At 34.1% G+C, this 24,794-nt stretch overlaps 1 protein-coding gene and 1 non-coding gene across 2 annotated transcripts in view; both read left to right on the top strand.

Annotated features, from left to right (window-relative positions):
- LOC119833829 (somatomedin-B and thrombospondin type-1 domain-containing protein-like) overlaps positions 1-24,341 on the top strand; it is a 41,410-nt gene extending 17,069 nt beyond the window's left edge. The window contains exons 2-6 of the mRNA XM_038358029.1: positions 494-821; positions 19,672-19,866; positions 20,915-21,038; positions 21,453-21,529; positions 22,634-24,341. Coding sequence (XP_038213957.1) covers positions 590-821; positions 19,672-19,866; positions 20,915-21,038; positions 21,453-21,529; positions 22,634-22,833 — 828 coding nt within the window. The 5' untranslated portion in view covers positions 494-589 and the 3' untranslated portion in view covers positions 22,834-24,341. The remainder of the gene's footprint in view (positions 1-493; positions 822-19,671; positions 19,867-20,914; positions 21,039-21,452; positions 21,530-22,633) is intronic.
- Trnat-cgu lies at positions 299-370 on the top strand. Its single transcript has one exon. It is a non-coding gene; the product is annotated as a tRNA-Thr (tRNA).
- Positions 24,342-24,794: the final 453 nt, after the last annotated feature.

Genomic DNA, 24,794 nt, shown 5'->3' with positions numbered 1-24,794 from the left:
TGTATTCATTATATGACTATTAAACCGCAAGGATTCGTCAAAGATTACACCTAGATTGCGTGCCTCAATTACCCTTTCACACGTAGATAATAACACCTATACATACGAAGAAAACAATGTTTTTTAAAGAGGCAAGATGAAGGCAGCTTGTCAAGTCAATAGACAAAATAGAGCGTGGTTACGTTTATCGTTTAAGACTTTTGGATGTGTATATTAAAATGTCGTTAATTTTTAAAATATATAACATTTAATAAAATATTTAAAGGTTGTGTTGCGTAATTTGAAAACCCTTGCTATCGCCTCTTTAGCTCAGTGGTAGAGCACTGGTCTCGTAAACCAGGGGTCGTGAGTTCAAACCTCACAGGAGGCATATTATATTTTTTTAAATTGTATGGCAATACATCACTATATCTTAATGTAACTCATTTCTTTGACAATCCTTCTGTATCGTAGATAACGTTTCAATAATTTTATTGTTTTTTTTTTGTTTCAGGCTCCACAATTAAAACATAATATAAAATAAAATAAGTCAATAAATTTAAATAAAGAAACCAAAAAGTTTGCACGCAACGAATTTGACATAAAAAAAATGATTCGTCATTATCTGTGGTTCGTTTGCGCGGTAATTTTGACAAGTCGGTGTGGTGCCAATTACTGCAGAGACTCCAACCTATGTTGCCCAGGCCGGGATAGCTCGTGCGTCGTACAGAAAGCCCATCAAAATGCAATCATTGAGGACTTGACTGACAAACCGTGTTATTGCGATCACGCCTGTTTGAAGTTAGGCGACTGCTGTCCAGATTTCCGGGAAACTTGTGGAGGTAAGATTAATGTATATCCACTATGGTAATGGCGCCTCCTTGGTACAGTGGTAAACGCGTGAGCGTAGATCCGAGGGGTCCTGGGTTCGATTCCCGGTGGGGACAATAAAAAAAAACTGTCTCGGTCTGGCAGGACACAGAAGGCTGATCACCTACTCGTCCATAAAGAAAATTGATCAGCGAAACAGATGTATATCATCTGCCCCATACCCCAGTAGGGGACACGGGACTTCACTTTACTATGGTAATAGTAACCAGTTTTATCGCAAGTGCAATACAATATTATTATTTTTAGACTGTCACAGTTAAAAAGCTATTTTTAGGACTTTATATAAGGCATATTTTTGTCATTAGTAACCATTTAATACAATCATCACACAATACATATTAAAAAAAACAATATTAGAGTAATATAAGATAAGATTTGTAATTCAAAGTTTCTGTTATATGTGATAAGATAATCCAATAGTATATCTATTGGACGGGAATGCTGTATGTACCTAATTTAATTTATACTTTTATGACTGCTTCAAAACCACCATTTTGAATTTGTGTTCATTGTTAGCAATATAGTTTTTAAGAATACACAGGTGGTATAATTTTTTTAACGCATCTAGATGTTGTTGTGGAATTGAGGTGGTGTATCAATTTAGTAATTAAAGTATAGCACATATTATTTACTTTCATGTCTGCACAGCGAACAGTAAAAAAAAAATACCTATAGTTACAAATATCTGATTTTTTAAGTGTTATACTGAAAATATCCTATGATATTTTGTGATTTTATTTGGTGCCATGTTATTTATTCAAATACACCTCAACACACCTCTTTTAATATCCTAAAATAGATCTTCATAAAGCTCAGTCTAAAATAACACATTTTCCCATTAAAAAGAAAATGACAACACAATTAGTATCAAATAAACGTTTTCTTGAAGGCATCGCGTGCACCGGATGAGATTTAATCATATTTTTAATATAACATCGAGTTTCAATATTTTTATTGTGTTGTATAATAACTGGAAATGAAATCGCATAAGACCTGTACATACAAAGAGTGAAGAAATTTGTTAATAGCAACTAAAACGTTGGATGAAATGAATGTACTTATAAACTGACTTTTAGGATGAATAAAGATTTAATTATTTGACATTAAAGTTGATCTTAAAGTTAAATTACTTGCTACAAAATATAAAACAAAGTCGCTTTCTCTGCCTGTCACTATGTCTCGTATGGTTAAATCTTTTAAATTACGCAATGTTTTTTTTAAAGATGATTGATTCAACAAGTTTAATATGTATAATAACATCTATTAAAACTACGCTGAATTAAACGCGTGCAAAACCGCATGCAAAAGCCATATTAAAAAAAGGACATTTAGGGATAGACAGACATTAGGAACGGATTTGTTTTATTGTAGTGATACTTATTATAATTTACATATTATAGAACAAAAATCTTTTAAAGTGTTGCTTAGCTACCGAATAATGGAAGGCAAGGTTTACTTGTCGCTGGTAAAGATTTAATATAAGAAACGCTGTCGTGTGTCAGTCTGTTATATCAAAATTAATGCAGACAGTTTTCCCTTTAATAAATCACACAATGAAATAAAAACGGAAAAATCTGTTTCTATTTAAAACTGAAGGAAATGTTAGTAAATCTTTAGTTGAAATTGAAACAGTGTATAATATTTTTAGTACTCTATCTACTAGAACTCGATAATTTATGATTCGCTTTGAATCTGGAGTTGGTTTGACGACAAAAAGTCCAAATAGTTCTTTGTGTTCTCCTAAATACTCCTTTGTATTTTGTTGATACACGATATTTGATATATTATTTATTGTTTTTACATTGATGATTTTAATTGTATACAGTGCCTTGCGCTACAGTCGCAGGGGCAGCTAAGCAAACTTTAAAGTAAAGAAAAGATGACAGATTAGACATGAATCGGTAAACGCATACAGATTATATTGTCATAATTTTTTATGTTTTTTATTTATTTAAACGATCATTAAAGGTCACATTACATGTGTGTATTTATTTAAGCTAAACATGCAGTTTAATAAATATGAGTTGGTCTATTCATTACCAGTTATAATATATTTACAGATTTTCAAACTTGCCTCAGAACTTAATTTTTAATAAAAAACGTCATACGCATGCGTCGGTGCTTATTACTGATAAACGCTTGTCTGAATTTGCGTATACACTTGCATTATTATTAACATTCTTAATACGGTGAACGAAAACATCGTGAGGAAACCGGCATGTCTGAGAATCAAAAGTTCGACGACATGTGACATCTGCCAACCCGCACTTGGCTAGAGTGGTGGATTATGGCCTGAACCCTCATAGAAGGCCTGTGTCCCAGCAGTGGGAACAAATAAGGGCTGATGATGATGAATGATTAACCAACTTTCACAAAAGTAGTAGAGTCAATGTGCGATACACACGCATACACACACCCCACACCCACACAGACATCTATCACAACATACTATAACACACACACGCGTGGTCAACTAGTGGTGTATGATTAAGGACACGACATAAAATATATTATATAGGATACAATTTGCGCTGAAACCTAGCTGTGGCTCTTTGAGACTAAATTGTATTCATTTCGCACGAGTATCGTGTGAAGAAATGCTTACGGAGAGATATTTTTTCTCATTTTCAGATAAGAAACATGAATAATATAATATTAAATGCCAATATAAAAATTGTGTAAGGAATATGATAATTAAAAACTACACGTTATGTGTTTTCTTGTCTTAAATTTTTAATTGAAATCATTCTGGTCGTTAAATATACATATCATTCCTATCATCTAGGGTTCAAAAAATATGAAGGCTTCATCTTCACGGACTAATATAGGTCTTTACTGGTCAAATACTTTCCAAAATCTGTCTCGCAGTGTTCAACTTATTCGTTACAAAGATACCCAAATAAACAATATTACACTTCTACAACAAAGCTCACCGATGTTCCTGGGGAGGTCGCTATTCCAGATTCTAAAGTGAGACCAAATACAAAACCATCAAACACAAAAAAAATCACTTCAATCGAATGTTATCGAGTTAAACGCAGTTATCCAGTATACAGTCGAATTAAGAACCTCCTGCGCTCTTTCGGGGACGTCAATTCAATAGATAATATACAGTAGATTTAGATATCCGAAGGTTTAACTAAATCTGACTTTGTTAGAACTCGTTATCTTGTTAGTGAGTAAACAAAAGACGTCGGGCCAACAACGTTAGCCCTGCAACGTAACTCTGGCTTGCGCAAATGAACTTGACTCAATCTTGAATTATTTGAACTGTATTTAAATTGGTATGGGGCGAATTGTTTGTTTGGTGCTTGATATAGCTTTTCTTTAAAAAAATAGTTATTTGTGATAAAATAAACGAAAAACTTTATAATAAAATGGAATCATCCGGACAATGAATACTTAATAATTAAATGGGCGGAAATGTAATAACTAAAATGCCATGTAAATAAATGAAACATTTATTTACAAAAATGTATTAATGAGTCGTTCTCCAATAGGTGCTAGCGAGATGAGCCCATAGGATGAGCCTTTCGATAATCATAATTAAAGTGTTAAGTCAAGGCAAAGTGAAGTCACAAACAAAACTATACAGAAATTGTTTGTGAATTTGTAATTTATTTATTACGATTGTAATATCATTATACCTTACTATGTATATATTGTAACATCATTATACTCGCTTAAAATACACCACAAAAAATACAGTATAAAAATCTACTATGAGCTAGCTCATAACGGATTTAAAAATAAAGCTAAAAACAGTAATTGCTTAATTATTGAATATTGAATTAAAATAATCACAAATTGCGCCCTGGTTACCTTACTTAACCAATCGAACAAAATAATATACAAATCAACACTAAAATAAAAGTAAAACTTATGAACTCTCTGGGCGTGCCGCCGTCACAAATTATTGCTCCTTTAAACAAATGTATAATTTAAATTAAATTTGATCTCGTACTAGGAACTATTTATGAAGTCCGAGCCAATATCAGATCGTCCAAATTGTTACCCCGGCTCAATCCTTACCGTGAGCGGATTACTCCGCCTCACTGGACTTGCCTTTGACGAAATTTGACATTCAAGTACCTACACAATTTCCGAACATCCTGACTGAGTAACTGAGTTAAGTATTTCGAAATTAGCTATTTTTGTTCTCATTCTTGGTGGTTACTACGTTCATTTAGTAGAGCTTTTTGTTTGTAAATAGAATAACATAAAGTTAGTTCGATTATTATTTTTGGCAAATTCTTAAACGGATAAATGTTTATATGACTAGCTTCGAATCGTGGCTCAGACATATCTTAGCCGAATAAAATAGTTCATCATTCATACTCCTTCCACGTTATGTACCTACAAAAAATGTTATATATAAATGAGCCAATGTATTAATATACACAGAAATCCTAGTGATATATGTAATAATAATTTTTATTACCTCTTTTCCTTTATCATTATTTATTCTAGCAATAAATATATGATATTCGCAACATAAGGGTTATCATACCATATAATTAGTTTCCCATCCAATAACTATAGGGTCAATTCTTACGCAGTAATGAGCATACATAGGAAATATGGGCTTTTTTATTATAAATGGATTAGTGTACTCCACTGAACGTCCCTTTTGAAGTGACGTTAAGTATGGATTTGTAATTACTCGTATGTGACTAGGTAAAAATTATCAATGAATAATGGGTAGGCATTCGATTAACAGTATCTTTTTCCAACATACTCATTCTTTTATATAGAATGAGTATAATGATCTGGAAGGTTTGATAGCAATTTTTATATCATCTAGTTTTCGATTAGATTCCTCTCATCTGTTTGAAGTTAGTGCCAGCCAAGATAGTACACAGAGACTACATCTTTACCATATAGTATTACAATTAGTAGGTAACTTACTACTATCATCATCAGTCCATATATGTTCCCACTGCTGGGACACAGGCCTCCTATGAGGGTTCAGGCCATAATCCACCACGCTGGCCAAGTGCGGGTTGGCAGATGTCACATGTCGTCGAACTTTTAATTCTTGGACATGCCGGTTTCCTCACGATGTTTTCCTTCACCGTTGAAGCAATGGTTATATTATCTACATGCGCAGTTAAATTGAATAATCAATTTATTTCCTACGCGCTCGCCCGGTCTCGAACCCCGACTTATCGATTTTGAAGTCCGAGGTCCTCACCACTGAGCCACCACTGCTTCTAACTTACTACTAACTACATACTTATCTTACTATCTGCTGTCCGCTTGCCTTGTTTGAAACTAGTAAGATAATATAAAAATTGTCTACGTACCTTCGAGATTATAGTGTGGGGGAGGAGCCGGAGATCCGTTTTCTCTTTCTCACCCTTCCTGGCCCATTCCTTCTTTCCTGCCATTAATATTTAGCCTTAGCCCTTATTTTCTCAGCCCTAAAAAGTGGGCAGCGCATTCGGAGAGGCAGCGGCGGCTTTCGCTTGATACCACCTTAAAATTATATGTAAATGTTATTAATAGGAAAATGAAATAATACTCTCTAGGAGGTACATTTGAATTTTTGAATATATGCAGTTCGTCGCGGCATGTCACAGTTCACGTGTTTTATCATTGTTGTTAAAGCTTTGCCAGTTACATAAAGCCTTTATGAAAATTTGTAATTTATATCGTGTTTAATTCATATTTCCTTTAGTTTTAATATCAAACCAATAACACGTGAGATTTAAAAACAATAAAATCTTAAACAATAATTACTTGGAAACAAATATTTCTCGACCGCAATCACGATATGAGTCCCATGCTTACGCATAATTGTAAACTGTTTTTCGGCCTCTGATGTTGTTTGAAGATGTTAAGCCATCATATAGCTTTCAACGCTTCTAATACTAGTTTCTCTTATCCCAATTTACAGTAAAACTAGCTGCACCCGGCAAACGCTGTTCTGCCTTACTCTTATCGTTTAGTTGTATGAAAAATAGATGTTAGCCGATTCTCAGACCTACCCAATATGCTTACCAAATTTCAGAGGAATCGGTCAAGCCGTTTCGGAGGAGTATAGAGACTAACATTGTGACACGAGAATTTTATATATAAGATAATCTGCATAAACATTCCACGAAATTTTAAGAAGCATTAATTGAAGTACGATTTTATTCTAAGCCCAATATCAAATTAGTCAAGCAAATTTTTCAAGTTAATTGACGGACAACAAAACCCCCTCAAGGAGCATAAAGGCATTTCAGCTTTGATCCATTGTAATGGCTATAAATTAATAATAAACTGAAAGAATGCCTTGAACTTTACAAAACCGCCACAAAGGCTTTCCACATCGCTTACTCTGTTGCTTTGAGTAAGAAAGATGAGATTCACTGGCCTTCGCTTTTAATTTCGCTGCATTTATTTATGTATTACGTCGGTCTAGCCATTATACGAATGCAATGGCTTTTAAATGTCGTGTAATGGTCTTTGAATTGTGTTTTCAGATGTTATGACTTGATCGGATTGTTTTGAAAGCGTTGTTTCAGTCATATGCATATATTGATCAAAAAAATAACTGCCATTATTTATTCTGGAAAATTATTGTGAAGACCATAAGATTTTGGAGTTTTAAACAGTTTTTACTTAACGTTAAAGTTACTTTAAAATTAATTGAAAAATCATATGTATATTTTTCGTAAGGCATTTTTCAATGCGACGAACATATTCAAATTTGTTATATATTTGTTATATATTATATATAACGACGGCTGTTTCTTCAGTCACGTGATCCATTACAATTTGAAATTCATTACATTATTCATCACGTTTCCAGCGCTTCACAGTTCACAGCTAGCATTTAAAATCCCTATCTAAATTATTTAATTCCAAAATATACACGTGTATACAACTCACTCGTTACACTAAACCCTACAAGTTCATATAACGATCACAACAAAGGTTAGGTGGAGCTGTCGAAAACTAAAAGCGTAGTTATAAAAGATCTGAGAAGCAAATGAAACTGTTCCAGCTCTGAGTTTCACTATAGGTAACGGAGGAACAAGTTTCCGTGAAAATTACTCGATATTGCATTATTTTGCACTTATTGTTAAAGCGTACGATATTGCATTGTGAAATAATATTTTGTTTGTGGTTGCAACGGGCGATATAAGTGGAACAGAAATATGCCATTTGCACGTGAGAGTTTCGAAATAAAACATATGATTTAATGTATTTGTCAGCGGTGTTGTGTAAAGTACATGCCATCAAATAAAAATTTAAGAAGCGTTAGTGATTAATATAGGGTTCAACGTAAAAAATAGGTTTATAAACCCATAAACTGAAAACATATTTAATTAACGGCAACCGCATCCTTAATTTATAAAATTTTTACGGTTAAAGCGTTCTCATTTTATCCCAAATAGGACATTTAATTAACAAAAGCAAATTTCCTAACAACCTGGAATGTTCCCGAGATATCCTCTCAAAAGTTGTGTTCCGAATTTGAAAAAGCGATCCTGAAGTTTTCGAATCCGAAAGTTGTCTGTCGCCCGTATCAAATTCGAAAGCGTCTAATCGCTAAGTTTTATGTTATCGAACGGTTTTAGAATAGTATTCAAGATTAGATGACTTCGTAGATTCTAAATTCTCTATATATCTATATTTAAAATTGCTATTCTATATTTTTCAAAGTAAGCTTCGTACTATAAAATTATATTTAGTTTTATGTTTATATTATTGAGCCAAAAAAGGCAATATGCCGAAAACAAAATCTCTTTCAAAAACCTTTGTTATGTTAGTTACTATCTTACTAGTTTTAGTATACGAATAAATACACCCAAGCTAAGAAGACTTACATACGAAGAAGAAAAAAAATGGTGAACCATTACTATAATAACATTATATTATTTACTTAAAAATATTTGAGCAAGTCTCCGTACGAATTGGGATGGCTCGCACTAAGGGAGGCCACACACCCATAGAAGATCGGCGGGAAATAGTAGCATGCCATTTCCTGTGTTTCGTTCGATGACTGGGAGAGCCGGCAGACGCTATTCTTTTCCTCATGCATCCATTTCTTTATTCCTGTCAAATCTTTCCTTATATAAAGTGGGATAACGCATTCGTAAAGTCTACCTCTGCAAATGTTTATGGGTGGTGATCTCTTAACATTAGGCCAGCACAAATACGAAAATACTAATTAAATATAGGAAAAGTATTTAACGTACAGATCCAGTACGTATCTCTAATAGGAAGCAATGAATAGAAAGGAAATACAGAGAGAAAATTTAGTTGAAGTTTTTCAATTTCACAAGCGAAAGCGTCAATTCGAAGCGCTAGTTTGCAAGTAACTGTAAATTGCGAAATTATAGCTGGCACTCCTTAATAGTGATTTATTAAATTTCTTCTCGACTATTCGCGAGAGAAATGAGCGGAAATCAGCAGCTACGTATAAGAATAGCTAACGTTGTTATACATTGTTAGCTATACATAGCTCCTTCGTTTCATTCACATTCCGTTTTGTTCGTTTTATCACGAGTAATGTAATGGAATCTTTCGTCTGCTCTCAAACAACTTTAAAGATGTGCATATTTTCGAAATATCTCTTCTACATTTGCACTTTTGAAATACCGACATCATTAAAATTGCTAAAAAAGCGAATCCGCTCGTCCCAGCTCCGGGGTGACCCCTGTTAAAACAAAATAAAATTTACCCTCATGACTTTCACAGATAACTTACTGAGACTGTGTTTCTTTCTTTATGTAAAAGATTAAAAAATCGGGTCACTCAATACAGAGATTATCCGCAAAAATGTCGCAAACTCATAAATTCACAAACTGTACGTCTTTTTAATCGTATAGATTTCAACATTATCAATAACTTATTATAATAAAATATTACGTGCCACTCTCTGTTGGTAAAATAATTTTTCAAGTCGATCCGTAGTTTTCGAGGTTATTCATTTCATATAAACGAAAACACATCTCAAACTTACTTTGTAAGTGTAGATTAAAAGTAAGTGAAGTGATGGTGAACTGAAGATGTTAGTATAAGACTGCGTAGTAGTCGGAATTACTACAGTAGTTTAGTTAATAGATGAATAAAAAAAACAGTTTCACATAATATTATTACCACTGAAATATATACATTTTGAAATAAACTAAAAAAGCACGCTTTAATGATACGTAACGAATTTATATAAACCTGATGATTCTACTCAGGATAATCTAGCAAATTCATAAAATTTTTGTATTGTTACCTACCCTGAATAAGTGTATAAAGCTGAATGGAATCTTTTCTTTAAGAGTCAAGCTGTGTCTAAAGGAGACGATTACATACAAACATACATGTGAGGAAAATACATAAAACTAGATATTTGCACGTTCCACTGTTATTATCAAGGGTTGATACAATAATCTTCACGGACAGTTTTAAGACTTCTTCCCTATTTAAATAATGACGGTCCATGGATAGCATAAAAATATTTTCAAAATAAATCTGCTATCTGATATTAAATTAGCATAGAAAATTGTTATTATCCTTTCTTTGTACAAATAGGATAAAAGCAATTTTCTAATATAATATAATGAAGTTTACACTGAATTTTTGGAACATTTGGAAAATAAATTTCAATATTTTGAATAAATAATTACTTAACACCATTTATATGTAGTATTTTCTTGTGTTTGATTTTACGCGAGTATTATACTGAGATGTTATATACATCACATCAACATCATTACATGTCATCATTACATAACATCTCAGTCTCCCCGTGACCACGCTCGCTGTAAAGTGTTCGAAACGTCGGGTTAATAATATAATGAATAAATCGCGTTTATAATCCGTTAAAAAGTTTTTAATTTCTAAACCATTTATATGAACAAATAGTTTAAAGCTACTACAATCAAAGAAGCTTTTAAATTCAAAGACTTTGAGTTGTGTTTATACCAAGAATATATAATAAACACATAGTTAGCGAAACTAGAACATCGTTTATTTGAGTCCTTACTTATATCATTGTTAAAAATTGGAAAGTGTTTCTTCTGTATTTACTCCTCTTCGGGTTATCACGGTGTCATAAAGCAGTAGTAATTCCATTGTGAGAAAGTTTTGGGGTTATACGACCTGTGCAGCTCTGGTATTTTACCATAATGGAAGTAGTATCAGTTTAATACGTCATACACTCCAGTTTTCAGTTTATTTTATACATAATATGCTAGTGGCATATCTATAAAATAGACTGAACCAAATGATTCTCCATTCTGACGTACCTATCGCAAAGATTGCGCACGTACAGGCATTATACGCTAACATATTTCACCATTCAGAGAAGTCGCACAATTTCCCATATTATTCCTCGTAAAAGTTCAAAGGAACACTCGAAGCAAAACAACAAACATCGTTTCAAACAGCGCTGAGCCTTAAAAATAAGTGGGCTAGGAGTAAACCCACTACTTTATACTTTCAACCCTCGTGAAATGTTCAATGGCCCTCATTTATTTTAATGTGGAGTCGCGAACCGCTTTGTGTTATTATGGTGTGAATGTGGAAATGTTATAGCATATAGAGTGTTGTTGGTTCTGTAATGTTTCAGACTTGTTTAAGATTTAATTCTGAGCTGGACATATGGACATATGGGCAATATAGTTTACCTTGCTAAGGCTTTTTTACTAGGGATTTGAAAGGCCCCAGTAGTCCTGTTAACATAAGGTGGTGACAATTTTATTGCCATAATCAGCAGAAGAGCTCGTGGTTCGCCTAATTGTAAGCGACCAGCCCAGTCCATAAACATTTGTAACGCATGCCTGTGTAAATGGATTGAACTTAACTGGACAAGTGATAAGGAAAGGATTGATGGAGAGAATTACGAATAGGACGAGGAAGGATAAGAAAAAGGATATCGGCCTCCGTATAATGTATCACATATTATCCTAATCCAAGCGCATCCATATCCAACAATGCAAAAGTCGAATGCGCTCTTGAGTTGGAAGTGGTAACACTACCTTCTTTTATATATTGCGTAATTCCCACGATATTCGTTGTTTTGCTTCGAGTTTCAATTTAAAAAATGTCTTAAATAGATCTCCTAAAATATGTATATTCTCCTATAACAAAGCTCCTAAAATATGTGTGGTAGTTCATTCGATTCGTAATGACGTCTAGAAAATCAATTAAAGGATAAGTAGCACAAAAAATGCTTAAACAAAATACCTATAGAAATTGATATAGAGCGGAGAAGAAGTAACTATTGTAAGTCGTGTGTAATGTGTTGTTGATCGAAGCCCAAATGATTATTGTAATCCTTCTACTACTACTACTAACTAGCGTAAGTCCGTATCCCGTAGGAATATCGGGATAAAAAGTTACCCATATGTTATTCCAGTTATCTACGTACCAAATTTCATTGCAATCACATCACATCAGCAAAGAGTAACAAACACATACACATCCTTAGAAACTTTCGCATTCAGTAGGATAGGATAATATTTAAATTCATTTCAACAGCTTGGCTTACCATAAAGTACAACATTATCTTAAACATAATTGCGCATAACAAAACAAATTTCATACGCAGCTTCGCAAAGACACTAACTAAATTATAACAAAAAGCCCCCAATGCAAACACGCTCTGTTTATTGTAACCATTGTTCACTCAAACATCTCGTGCGCGAATGTAATCGGGTTTTAATCATCGCCTCTGAGTGGTTCGTAATTAATCATGTTAATTGAACTTTTGTTGGCGAAAATACGGACCTTCCGAAGTGCTCTCCGGTGAGTAATATCGCTTGGTAAGAGTGTGGGAACAACCCATTGATTTGCCGAAATTGTGTTGATGGATTTTTGTTCGTTGCATATACGTCTTCGTAGAATAATGAAATTCTGCTCGTCTCAAATTATAGTAATCGAATATGAAACGTTAAATGTGTAGCTTAAAAGTTTTCGTTTGTCAAATTCAAAGACGAAAATAAACCATTAGTTATAAACTATCCTATGACCTCTGTCGGATCTCAAACTATCTCTATGACAAATATCAAAATTTAAGCGGGAAAAGCAGCGCCACTTCGAGTTCCACATAAATAAAAATGAATGAATAAATGATATAATATAATGATATTACCAATATGTAGATATAACGAATAATCGCAAAATCAAAGTAAGATCCTACTTAGATACTTGTAATATACTTTTGTGTACATTAAGAGTACCTTAACTCCCATAATCAAAAACATATCGTTTGGTTCCCAGCAGTAATTCATCCCCCCAGCTCCTTATTGCCTTAAATCAGCCATGCGTATACAAAGACTTGCAAATAGAAGCACAGTACAGAATTACAGCTGTATTATCACAGTAAACAGAAAGAACAGTAAGGCATAGCCTTTGCCCGTATCGAAATGACTTAGTAGTCTAAGATAGTTCTAGAAAATAACTACCTACGCAGCGTTGTAGCAGCACCGTAGCAGTGGCTTTCGTAGGAGTCTTGTCGATGCGTGTGTTTGTGTGAGCCGTTTCGAACGTTTTGTAAGACGTTTCCGTACTGTTTGTTGTTCTGTTAACTATTGTAGTATTGTACAGGCAATGGAATCGCTTGCATTGTCGCGAGCTATCTGTAAATGGGACAAGCTAGTCATTCAAAAACAATAGAGAAGCCTGTTTTGATGTCTATGGCATTTCTCCGTCTTGGCATGATATAAACATTAGTGTAGTAATATTTTTAGACTTTTTGGATAGTTCCCTTAAATTAATTATTTACATCATGATATAAATCATGTGAATCAGTACATATTCAAGGTAAATACATAAAAAGTAAAGGAAACTGACTGACTGATTTATCAATGAACAAGCCAAACTACCGTATCGTATAGACTTAAATTTGGTATGCAGATACTATGACGCATCCGCTAAGAATCCGATAAGAGGAATTTGATAAATTATAACCCCAAGGGAGATAGATGTAAGATTGTACCGTAAAAAATTATTTTAATCACGAGGGCGAAGCGGGCATTAGCTAGTACATTTATTATTTCACAATTTAATTTATACATAGTAACATAGGTCTTATTTTTTTGCAATTTAATTATCTTAACTACATGCAAATTCAACTGTTATTTGTAACGACCATAGATTATACACTTAAGATATATTATACTTACTGGGTAACGACCATCTTTATCGTCTAATTAACCGATGTACCCAAAAAAGGAGGTTCTCGATTCTCAAGTATTTTTTGGGGTTTGTTACTCGATAACTCCATGGGTGTTCAATCTTTTTGAGTCTAAAATCTAAAATTGTTGTCATTTGGTCCCGACTTAGAAGCTGGAGTAGTACCTCCCTACCCAGGTCTTCTTCACTTCAGTAGCCTTTTTGGAGAAAAGAATTATTTAAGTATTCATACAGAATTTCATACCAAAATTCATAAATACAAAAACTTATATTTTATACGATGTTCTATTTGGTTCGTGATTATTTCGGTTAGACCATGTAATTACTATAAACAAACCTTGTTTTTGTACAATAGTCACGAGAAACCTAGATTTGCTACAGTTTGGCAATAATGCTCGGGTTCGAATCCCGCCACGTGATTTCTTGTTTCTTTAAAAATTGTTATATAATTATTTATCGATAGTATGATATATTTAATAGGAATTCCTTCAAGAGAGCATCTTACATGTAATTACCACTATATAATTGTTATATTGTAAATACAGTGAAACAATTATGATGGTAAATTATTTTGATGGTATTTTGCAGGACATAGGACACCCAAATCGAATAGGAAATTCGCTGAATTGTAATGAGTGTACCCTTGTATCCTTTTCAACTACACACAACTTTTATTTCTTTTTTTTATTCGTATTATTTAATTGATAATTCCCTAGATTTTCAACAGATTGCCGTGATTTTTTTTATGTTTTTTTATGAAATTATTGTCATCTGGATCCACTACTCCAGGGACGAAAAAATAAGATAGTAACATGAACATAAAACGTGAAATAATTTTGTTAAACAATTTGTAGCGATTCAATGTTTCAACTTATATTTATAGACGTCTAGCTGCGCCCCGCGGTTTCACCCGCGTAAGTCCGTATCCCGTAGGAATATCGGGATAAAAAGTTGCCTATATGTTATTCCAGTTGTCCAACTGTCTACGTACCAAATTTCATTGCAATCGGTTCAGTAGTTTTTGCGTGAAAGAGCAACAAACGCACACACATCCTTACAAACTTTCGCATTTATAATATTAGTACGATTAAAGAGACTTTTCATCATCCTTTAATCCATACATCCTCTATGGGCTGTACATCATACTTAAGAGTTATTACTCAAGAAACGCGGTTTATATCTCAAAATAGATTACGTACTTCATAATAAAACCGTAACACAATCATGAAACAATCTTTAATCTCTCAGCATTGTTTAGTCATAAAACAGAGCTGTGAAACAAATTAAAAAAGCTTTATAAACATTTCTTCGTGTCCCAGAAATCGCGAACAAAAGGGCCTTTTCAGAATGTCAGTAAAGCTATTAAAAAACACAGCGACCGGTATAAATAAGCGTCCATTAAATAAAGTGCTGTCATTAGATAAAAAGGGCGGTTTGAGAATTTTTAAAAGTATTTTTTAGTACTCATTACATTAATGGCTATTGGCTTCCGAAACTTTATAGTAATATACTTACTGATCGATTTTCAAACAATTACTCTTAAATATGCATGTGGGCAGCATCAGTAGAGAGTGATCATCATAAAGTTCAATAAATTAAAGTTACATTGGTAGGACTGTAAGTGATCAAAAAAATAATTGCTGGAAAAGGTTTACACTATCTACGTATTAAATAAATGTTTTTTATATGATTTATGTATTTAATTTATTAAGTATTCACCTTTTATTTGTTAACTGAAGATTAAAAATGTTTATAAAAGCTGCAAATTTAAAGTGCCTGAGAAAACAAGTAAAATTAAAAACAATTTTATTAAAAGAAACCTTCAAATCGAAAAGCCTTCAATTCAAAGCGGTTTACTGCTTGTAATATTTGTAATACGAATATCTATGTTGGTAAACATATCGCTTATAAAATATTAATTATTGCATTTTATACAGAAGCATTAGTGCCGAGCGACTGCTATTTTCTGTTCAGTCACTGGGCTGGAAAGACGCGTTTTACTCGAATGAAAAAAGAACTAAAGTAGATTATAAAAATATCTCTATAACAGCCTGTTTAGTTATTTTGTAACCAGGTGTTGTAAATATATCAGTTACTGTTGGTTATTTAAAATGTTTTGCGACGTAAAATAAATGTTTACTTTAATCGTTTCGTTACATGGATACAACATACAAAAATATCGAATTTATTCATAAATTTGGATTTATACTCACGTTCCCAAGACGAAGGTTTTTAATAAGACAGTGTTTTCTTCTTGCTACTCCGTGGACTTTCAACTTTTTGCGTTTGATAAGAAATTGTTGTCATTTCCTATTTAAGAATGTGGAGTAGCACCACCCCTGAGATATAGGTGAACTTTGTAGAAGCATAATGATCGGTTATACATTGCACAATAATATAAAAAATGAAGTCGATTTAAAAGGGCCTGTATTAAGTAAACAGTAAGGTACAATATAATGAACATTATGGCTGTATATATGAGAATAGGTTTTTCGTATCTTAGCAATATGTTTTTATTATGTGTATACAATATTAAAGTTACGCGTAAAATCTGCTCATAACATGTACGCAATTACTTTAAAACATCCATATTGCGAAATACGTGTTAGGGTTCTGAGAAAAGCAAAAAGGCCACACGACTAAATTCACAATATAACAATTTCCTTCAATGTGTGTCGGTCACTGGTCGTAAAATATATCATACATGTTTATGCGTTTCATAAGCTATCTTTTCAACCGACTTCAAAAAGGGTTCTCTTCGACTGTATGTTTTTTGTATTTGTTAAACCTGAACTGAGTGAACCGATTTTGATGATTCCTTTTCTATTCGAAAGTTGTTGTCTCCCGTGTGGTCCCGCTATCTGCACTGGTCTAAACGAATATATTTATGCACTATAATTAAATGAAGTATAATATTGTTATACGGAGGCTTGATATTTTCCCTGATGCGCTGAGTCATTCATACACCTAAATACACAGCACGAAACTACCGGGAAACTATATTTATTTATTCAGGAACCTTTGAAAGCGCTTGAACGGATGTTTATTTATGATCAGGCAAGCCAGCTGCTATAAATAAGAACATTGAGAAAACTGTAATAATTATTATTCACTAGCATTTGACTCGCGGCTCCGTGAACTCAGAACTATAAGGAATTTAACACCGTGGAGGTCCGTGGTTTATTTTCAACACAAGTAGCATAAGTTCCTTCGCACAGCTAATCTTCTACTCTGCTCTTTCCAATAATTTCTCCGGCTCTTCTTTCACTGTTTTCTTTCACTCTTTGGAGATATTTATGTGATTATTAATTTGCCATCGCCCAGAAGAGATGGCTTTTTAAATATAAGGCCTCCTTTAAATACACATGTGCCCAAATGTTAATCTTTTTTCTTCTTAATATAACATAATAAAAATAAAATAAATAAATAAAAGAATAAAAATAAATCTATAATACTGAACGAATTTTCAGATTTATGAAGCGCAGTCATATCGATGGGTAGCCATTTAGTGTAGTCTTTGCTCAGCATTTCTGTATTTTAAAACGTTCCGGCTTCCGTCCACTAAACTGGACACAGAACTACAACAATCTTATATGTGGTAGTCGAGCACGCTTCGGCACGAATTGGGCCAGCTTGCACCGGGGAAGTACCACACCCCCACAGAAGACCGGCGTGAAATAGCATTCTGCTGTGTTTCGTTCGGTGTGTGGGGGAGCCGGAGGCCCATATCCTTTTCCTTCCCCTTCCCAGTCCTTTCCTTAATTCCTCTCGCCAATCCTTTCTTAATCCCTTCCCAATTTAAAGTCGGCAATCCATTTGTAGAGGCGTAAGGTCTGTAATCGACTTTACGCCTCTACAAATGTTCATGGGCGGTGGTAGCGCTTACCACCAGGCGTCCCACCAGCTCCATTGCCGACAATGACATAAAAAAAATCGATAATGTCTATGATATTAATCATCTAATAAGTCCTTCTTAGGGTGAACACAGCATGCAATATACATATAATATAATACACAAATACAATATTTAATCGAAATAAAAAGTTGTTAATCATTAATTATTTTCTGTCTCCCCATTACCACGCTCGCTGTAAAGTGACCATAACGTCGGGTTTAATAATATAATAAATAAATCGCGTTAAAAATCCATTAAAAAGTATTTAATTTCTAAATGTATAATACTCGCGTAAAATCAAACACAAAAAAAAATGCTTTTTTATTGTTTATTATTTTATTATTTACTAGCTGTGCCCCGCGGTTTCGCTCGCGTAAGTCCGTACCCCGTAGGAATATCGGGATAAAAAGTTGCCTATATGTTATTCCAGTTGTGCAGCTGTCTACGTACCAAATTTCATTGCAATCGATTAAGTAGTTTTTGCGTGAAAGAGCAACAAACACCCACACACATCCTTACAAACTTTTGCATTTACAATATTAGTAGGATGAGTACAGCTGTCATTTGCTCAATGAATAAATTAAGCAAGAGCTTTATAACTGGTTAGATAAAGCAAACGAAAGACAATTGTTACTCTAAGAATCACACATTATCCGAGACTCAAGTTGTAATCCAATATAAAAGGAAGCGTCCACGACGCTAATTGCCATGGATTAAACAAAGTGCAAATACTCCGTATACACATTCACTTGTAGAACACCTATTGGAATGCCATTTTCACTGCATACCTGCACGAATGCAATAAAATGAGCGCTATCGGTGTCGAGTTTGAGAAATGGCCGGTTATCTGGCTTTATGGGCCATTAGCTAGCTCATTTAGCGATATAATAGATATTAAATGCGATCACTATTACGTTAGATTCGTAGGTCAGTGGATAAATCTTCTGCTGGCAAATTTTTAAACCTATTTTTATCTTAGTTCCACAAATTACGTGAGAGATAAAGAATGTCGTTAGTATTTACTAGCTTTGCGCCCGCGGCCTCGCCCGTACAGTCAGAGAAATTATATATTATATGTATTACATATATTTTCCGATCCTGTTGGAATTTCTCCGATAAAAACAATCTTATGTCCCTTCTCTTTGCTCAAGCAATATCTGTACCAAACTTCATCTATATCGGTTCAGTGATTTAAGCGTGAAGATGAAACAGACGTCTGTCTGGAGTTACGGACTTAAGACTAGCTGTGTCCCACAATTTTATCAACACACGTTCAAGCAAACAAATTTCATCCCAAAGCTTTACTTAATACAGACAGAGTTGCTTAATGTCCCATTAACAACTGAATGTGGCGAAATTCTCTATTACTTCGGTTGATTTTATGGTTCAGTGTGTAACTGTTAAAACTATTAAAACATAATTTCAGTAATATAATCTGATAGTGTATCTGTATACTTTCTATTTAAATTAATCTATTTAGTTCTAAATAAAAAGTATACACATTATATTATTATAATAGGCAGCCTTTCAAGACAAATTTCATTGACTTATTGAAGCATTAGTCTCGATAATTATGATATGTTTATATATGTCCGAAATACTAACATGCTAAAACAATGAAAACATGTATTTTATTTCTATGACTGACCATTTTTTTTATTTACTTCTGATATTTAGTTCATTAAATTTATAGAAAAGTTATAACGGAGCATACCCTGTTATGGCAACGTTTTAAACGTGATATAAATTTGTTATTAATACAAACATCTTCATTCCAGTACTCGATTGCGTAGTATCCAGCTGGGGCGAGTGGTCAGAATGCGACACCTCCTGCGGGTCTGGCAGCATGGTCCGGAGCAGAACAGTGCTACAAGCTGCGGCGCATGGTGGGAGACACTGCCCGTCATTGGTTCAACGGAGAGCGTGCCAAGCGCACCATGGGTGCACCGCTGATAGTGACGTGCCTTTACGAGGTAAGCATTTATATTGGTAAATTTAATTGGTTAGCAATGAATTGTCATATTTTATGTGGCAGTCTTACACGCTCTGGAGCAAATTGGGCCAGCTTGAGAAAGGAAGATATCACAAGCACATATAGTGGCGTAGCTAGGGGGACAAGGGCCCTGGTGCATAGGGAAAGAATCGGGCGATCCTCCCCTCTTTCCGCCTTCCTCCCCTCTTTCAAAGCTGAGGTTAGAGGGCCCCCTGAGCTCCGGGGCCCTGGTGCACTGCACCACCACACATAGTAGATCGTGAAATAGTAGCATGTTAAGGCTGTCGTGTTACAGTCAATGAATGGGTTAGCCGGAGGCTCGTATCCTGGACTGGGAGAGTTTTTCCTCTCTTTTCCCAGTCCATTTATCATATTATCCTAACACGCTTGCGACACACTAGCTCGGCTGCCCGTTCTGATATAAAAAGATAAATAAATAAACATTCGAAAAAACTATTCTAAAAATATTTTAGTATCTCATGTAAACGATGAGTTTTTACGACCTAAACTAACATGAACGACATACATATTATAATACATTTGATCCCATATTATTTTTGTTTTAATTCAGAAATAGATATTCAGAACATGTTGACTGTCGTCATTGTACAGGGATTATTGTGTCAGCATTAAAACAAAGAAGTCTTGGATTAAAAACAAAAAAAAATTCTCAATTTAGGAGGGCATTGCACATTCATTTCATTCTTACAAGAAGATCTGTCTGAATCATCTGTCACATATTCCCAGTTCCCACAGAGAGATAGGAAACATCACTTTTTATCTTATGCACCTACACTTCTACACTAATATTATAAAGGGAGATGTTATTGTGATGGAAAAAAAATCATATCTCTATATTAAATTATGCAATAAAATTTACTCACAGATCTAAGTTGCGTTTTCATGATGAATAAATTCAAATTGACTCTTAAGAAAACTTAACCGAGTAACATAGGTATAATAACATAGTTTTGAATCTTTATTTGAATTAACTTTGAATATAAATGTAAATGGAACATTTCTTTCAGAGGAGACAGCGATGATTCTACCAGGAGTTTTATCCCTCAGTCGCCATTCAAACGACACTGTGGATATCAGAAAGAACTTACGACTGCGGAACCCAGATGATCCCGAATCTAACGCGCACAGAGAGTAAGTGACAGTTATCTGGCTACAGGTGAACTAAGCAGTTTTTTTTATAGCTGTATGACAGCTATTTAATGTCCCTTCTGCTTCTCTGAAGACTTAGTTCAGAATAATAATGTCTCGAAGTGAAATACATCAGCATATTGTAATAGTTTATCATTTAGCGGTCAAGCGCTTCCCTATCATGAATAAAAAAGTTTACTATTTACAACACGTATTGTTTAAATATCCACCAAATATTGATTTTAATTTATTCAAAAAATTATAAACTTGTAACACCCAATCGCTTTCTATAACGGACCAATGTTGCAATGTTATTCTCAAAATTGGGACCCAAAACGTTTTCTCGTAATTCAATTTTGACCCTTTCAGAAGCCACAAATTTAATCAACGTTCAATATTAATCTAAGATTATTTCAGGTATTGCGTGCAATTTGAAGTGGTGAAGGTCTCAAAGGCTTGTCACACTGACTCAGATTACAAAGCTTTAAGAGAAGGTACGTAAAATTACCATTTGATGAACTGTATTAGATGCTACCAAAATAGTTGTGATGTTTGAGTTAAGATATAACTGGCGATTGTTTCACTATTATTGAAGGTAGTGGTAGCATTTTCCAACCTATTATTTATTTATTTATTTATAATACATTATTGTATAAAACAGAAAGTAAACCTTATAAAAAATAATGGCACAATGATATTATATCGTACAAAAGGCGGCTTAATGCTAGACAGCTCTCTCTTTCAGGCAATTTAATTTTAGTACTTTCATATTATAGTTTTATCTTAAATTGTTAATTGCTGTGCATACCAAGCTAGGCACCTAAGAGTGATATTTTCAATTGTTAGCTTGTCGGCGGCCCGTCTCCTTTTCCACACCCTTATCAGTCTATTCCTTCTTTCATCAATCCTTACCCTATCCCTTACCCTTTAAAAGCAGGTAGCGCATTGTTCATGGACGGTGGTGATCGCTTACCATCAGGCGAACCACCAGCTCAGTTGCCCGCTATGACATAAAAAAGATCAGATCACTATAGGAATGTTTTGTGTCATATTTAGACAGAGGTATCTTCTTATCATTTGTGGTGACTACTATTATTAGGCTAATCTTCCTCGCAGATCTGTGGAACACTAGGGTCATACTGGATATACTATATAGGATACTGATCTTTATGGTGTTAGCAAGATGCTTCTTGTTGGCTTGCAAGTAGGTTCCTGATTGTACCTACCATTTCTTTCACATACCCTCTTTCACTTGTCACACAATTTGCATAATGTGCGAAACCCAGTCGCTACTGTACATGATATTTGTATCAGACAAAGTGACCACATTTATTAGTCATAGCAGCTTATATATCTTGCCGACCTGATCCACACTAGCAATATACATAATATCACTTTCAAATCCATCCAGTCCACCCAAAATCCACCCGATTCTTAACCAAACCAGTAATTTTCTGTCTTTAATCCTTTCTTTATCTTATCTTTTTATATCATACCTTTTATCCTTTTTATACTTTGCTAGTATCGTGGTAGCGCTTACTATCAGGCCTACCAGCTGCCTCCATCACGGACTATGACATGAAAAAGCATTTCGCCAGGTAACACAATCTGCGTAATGTGCGAGGCGGCGGCGCTGAAGCGCGACCTCAAGTGGCGCTGCAGCGGGCACGGCGTGTCCGGCCACGCGACCCGCTTCTACGCGCTCGTGGCGCCGCACTGCCACGGCAAGTGGGCGCGCGCGCAGACGCTCGACAAGCGGAGTGACTGCTGCGCGAATCCGGACTTTATCTTCGTGTAGATGCGTTTTACGATACTCTCAGCGATAGTGCAGCGGCTGCTCGGAATCCGACTTTATGAGCGTGTAAATAGGGCGCGTTTTACGGTACTGACAGCGATAGTTGGATGAAGCGGCTGTTCAAATCCGGAATTTATTACCATGTTAATAAAGCCTATTGTACAATAACGTCAGCGATAAGCGGAGCGGCGCTCGAATCCCGACTTTATCTCTATGCAGATAGAGCATACTGTACTGTAATTGTATGTTATATTTGGTTGGAATAAAATGTTTGATATGATTGTATTTTATTTGATCGGTGCGATATAAATGTAGCTGTCTATTAGCGGATTGTTAATTTTTGCAGTGCAGGTTTCTGATTCTTCTCTGGTAATTTTTTAACACTTAGCACTACGCTAGAGATAATGTTGCAAGTACTGGAAAAATACTATAAATAACGTCTCTAGTCTAGCACTATGAAGTCAAAAAATTATGTATGGACATAAGTTTTCTCTTTTTTACTAATGATGTAAAATCTTTATCCTTTGACATTATTTAAGTCTATTATTTCCATATATTACAATTTAGCCGTTCTCAAAATGAAGGTACTCCAGACGTACCATTTTTATATATGCAGGTAAGGAGTACGTTAAATATTTAATTTTCACTAAGAACAGAATCAACATATACATTTGATGCATTTGTATAAACTTCTAACATACAGATTAATTGTTGTATAATCTAATCTGAATTATATCTTGAATCTGACGTTAGTAATTATATATCAATCTGTTATATAATATTCATTGTGAAATTAATTACATAATCACGTGCATTGCATCAATATAAAGAGGTGGTTTTGTTAATTAATTATATAGATTCAGCCCGCGGTTTCGCTTGCCCGATAGTCGGAGGCAAAAGATTTATACCACCTTGTAAAATTTCAATCAAATAAAGAACTGGAATATATTTTTTTCATTGTGGAAAAAAATATATTCCAGTTCCATAGAGGGGTACCACCATACCTTATGGATCTACTTGCTCATAATGGACCTTCATCGGTCACTGCATTTTAGTTATACGACAAACGTAACCTTAGTTTTTAAGAAATACTCGCAATAGGTAGTTAATAGTTTTTAATGAATGAACTTAATTTTGAAATTAATTTTGTTTGTGAAATCGTCTTATTTTTTTATGCAGTATAGCAGTATGGATACAGCTTAACTCTGCCCCAGACATTAGACATCAAGCGATATTTACTCCTTTCAAAAACAGTTTATAAATGTAGGGTGACTCTTAACGCTTAGCAAGTGTATCGCATTTCTTATATTTTGTATTCTCGTGTCATATCCATAGATATCTAAATATAAGGAGATCGAGCAAGTCGCTAAGTTTCTAGAAAGTTCTATTGTCACCAAATCAACAAACGCACACAACGCTCTCATACATAATAGCATGATACACTCACACATCGTAATTATTCAATGATGTGCGACGTGAAATGTCGATAAATATCGATAGTTTTAAATTACGAAAAAATTATGTTATACTGTATAAGAAGGCTAATATACATCTTCTGAAATCTTATGATATTTAGATATCTATGGTCTTATAAGTTTTAATTGTAAAACATTTTTTAACATATATTAACTTCGCATTACTTTAAAACTTTAGACGAAATAGTTTGTGAATACATATCTAATGAAACCCATGTAAATAATTATAGCTCTTAGGAATAAATTACTTTAGCTAATAAATAATTATGCAAATTAAATGCTTAGTGATTTTATTTCTACACAGTCCTTAATTTATGCCTACGTATTTCGTATGCAAAAAATTTCTTTGTTAAGAACATTATAACCCTATTTATTATGTATACTTGCTTGTTTGGGTTGGCTATCACAAATCGTGCTAAAACAGAATACATATTTTTATATATATAAATTAATAATATAAATTTTAATCAAACAGCATGTCAGAAACTT

This window comes from Zerene cesonia, chromosome 2, assembly GCF_012273895.1.
Source record: "Zerene cesonia ecotype Mississippi chromosome 2, Zerene_cesonia_1.1, whole genome shotgun sequence".
NCBI lineage: Eukaryota > Metazoa > Arthropoda > Insecta > Lepidoptera > Pieridae > Zerene > Zerene cesonia.
This window is presented reverse-complemented; position numbering and strand designations above follow the sequence as displayed.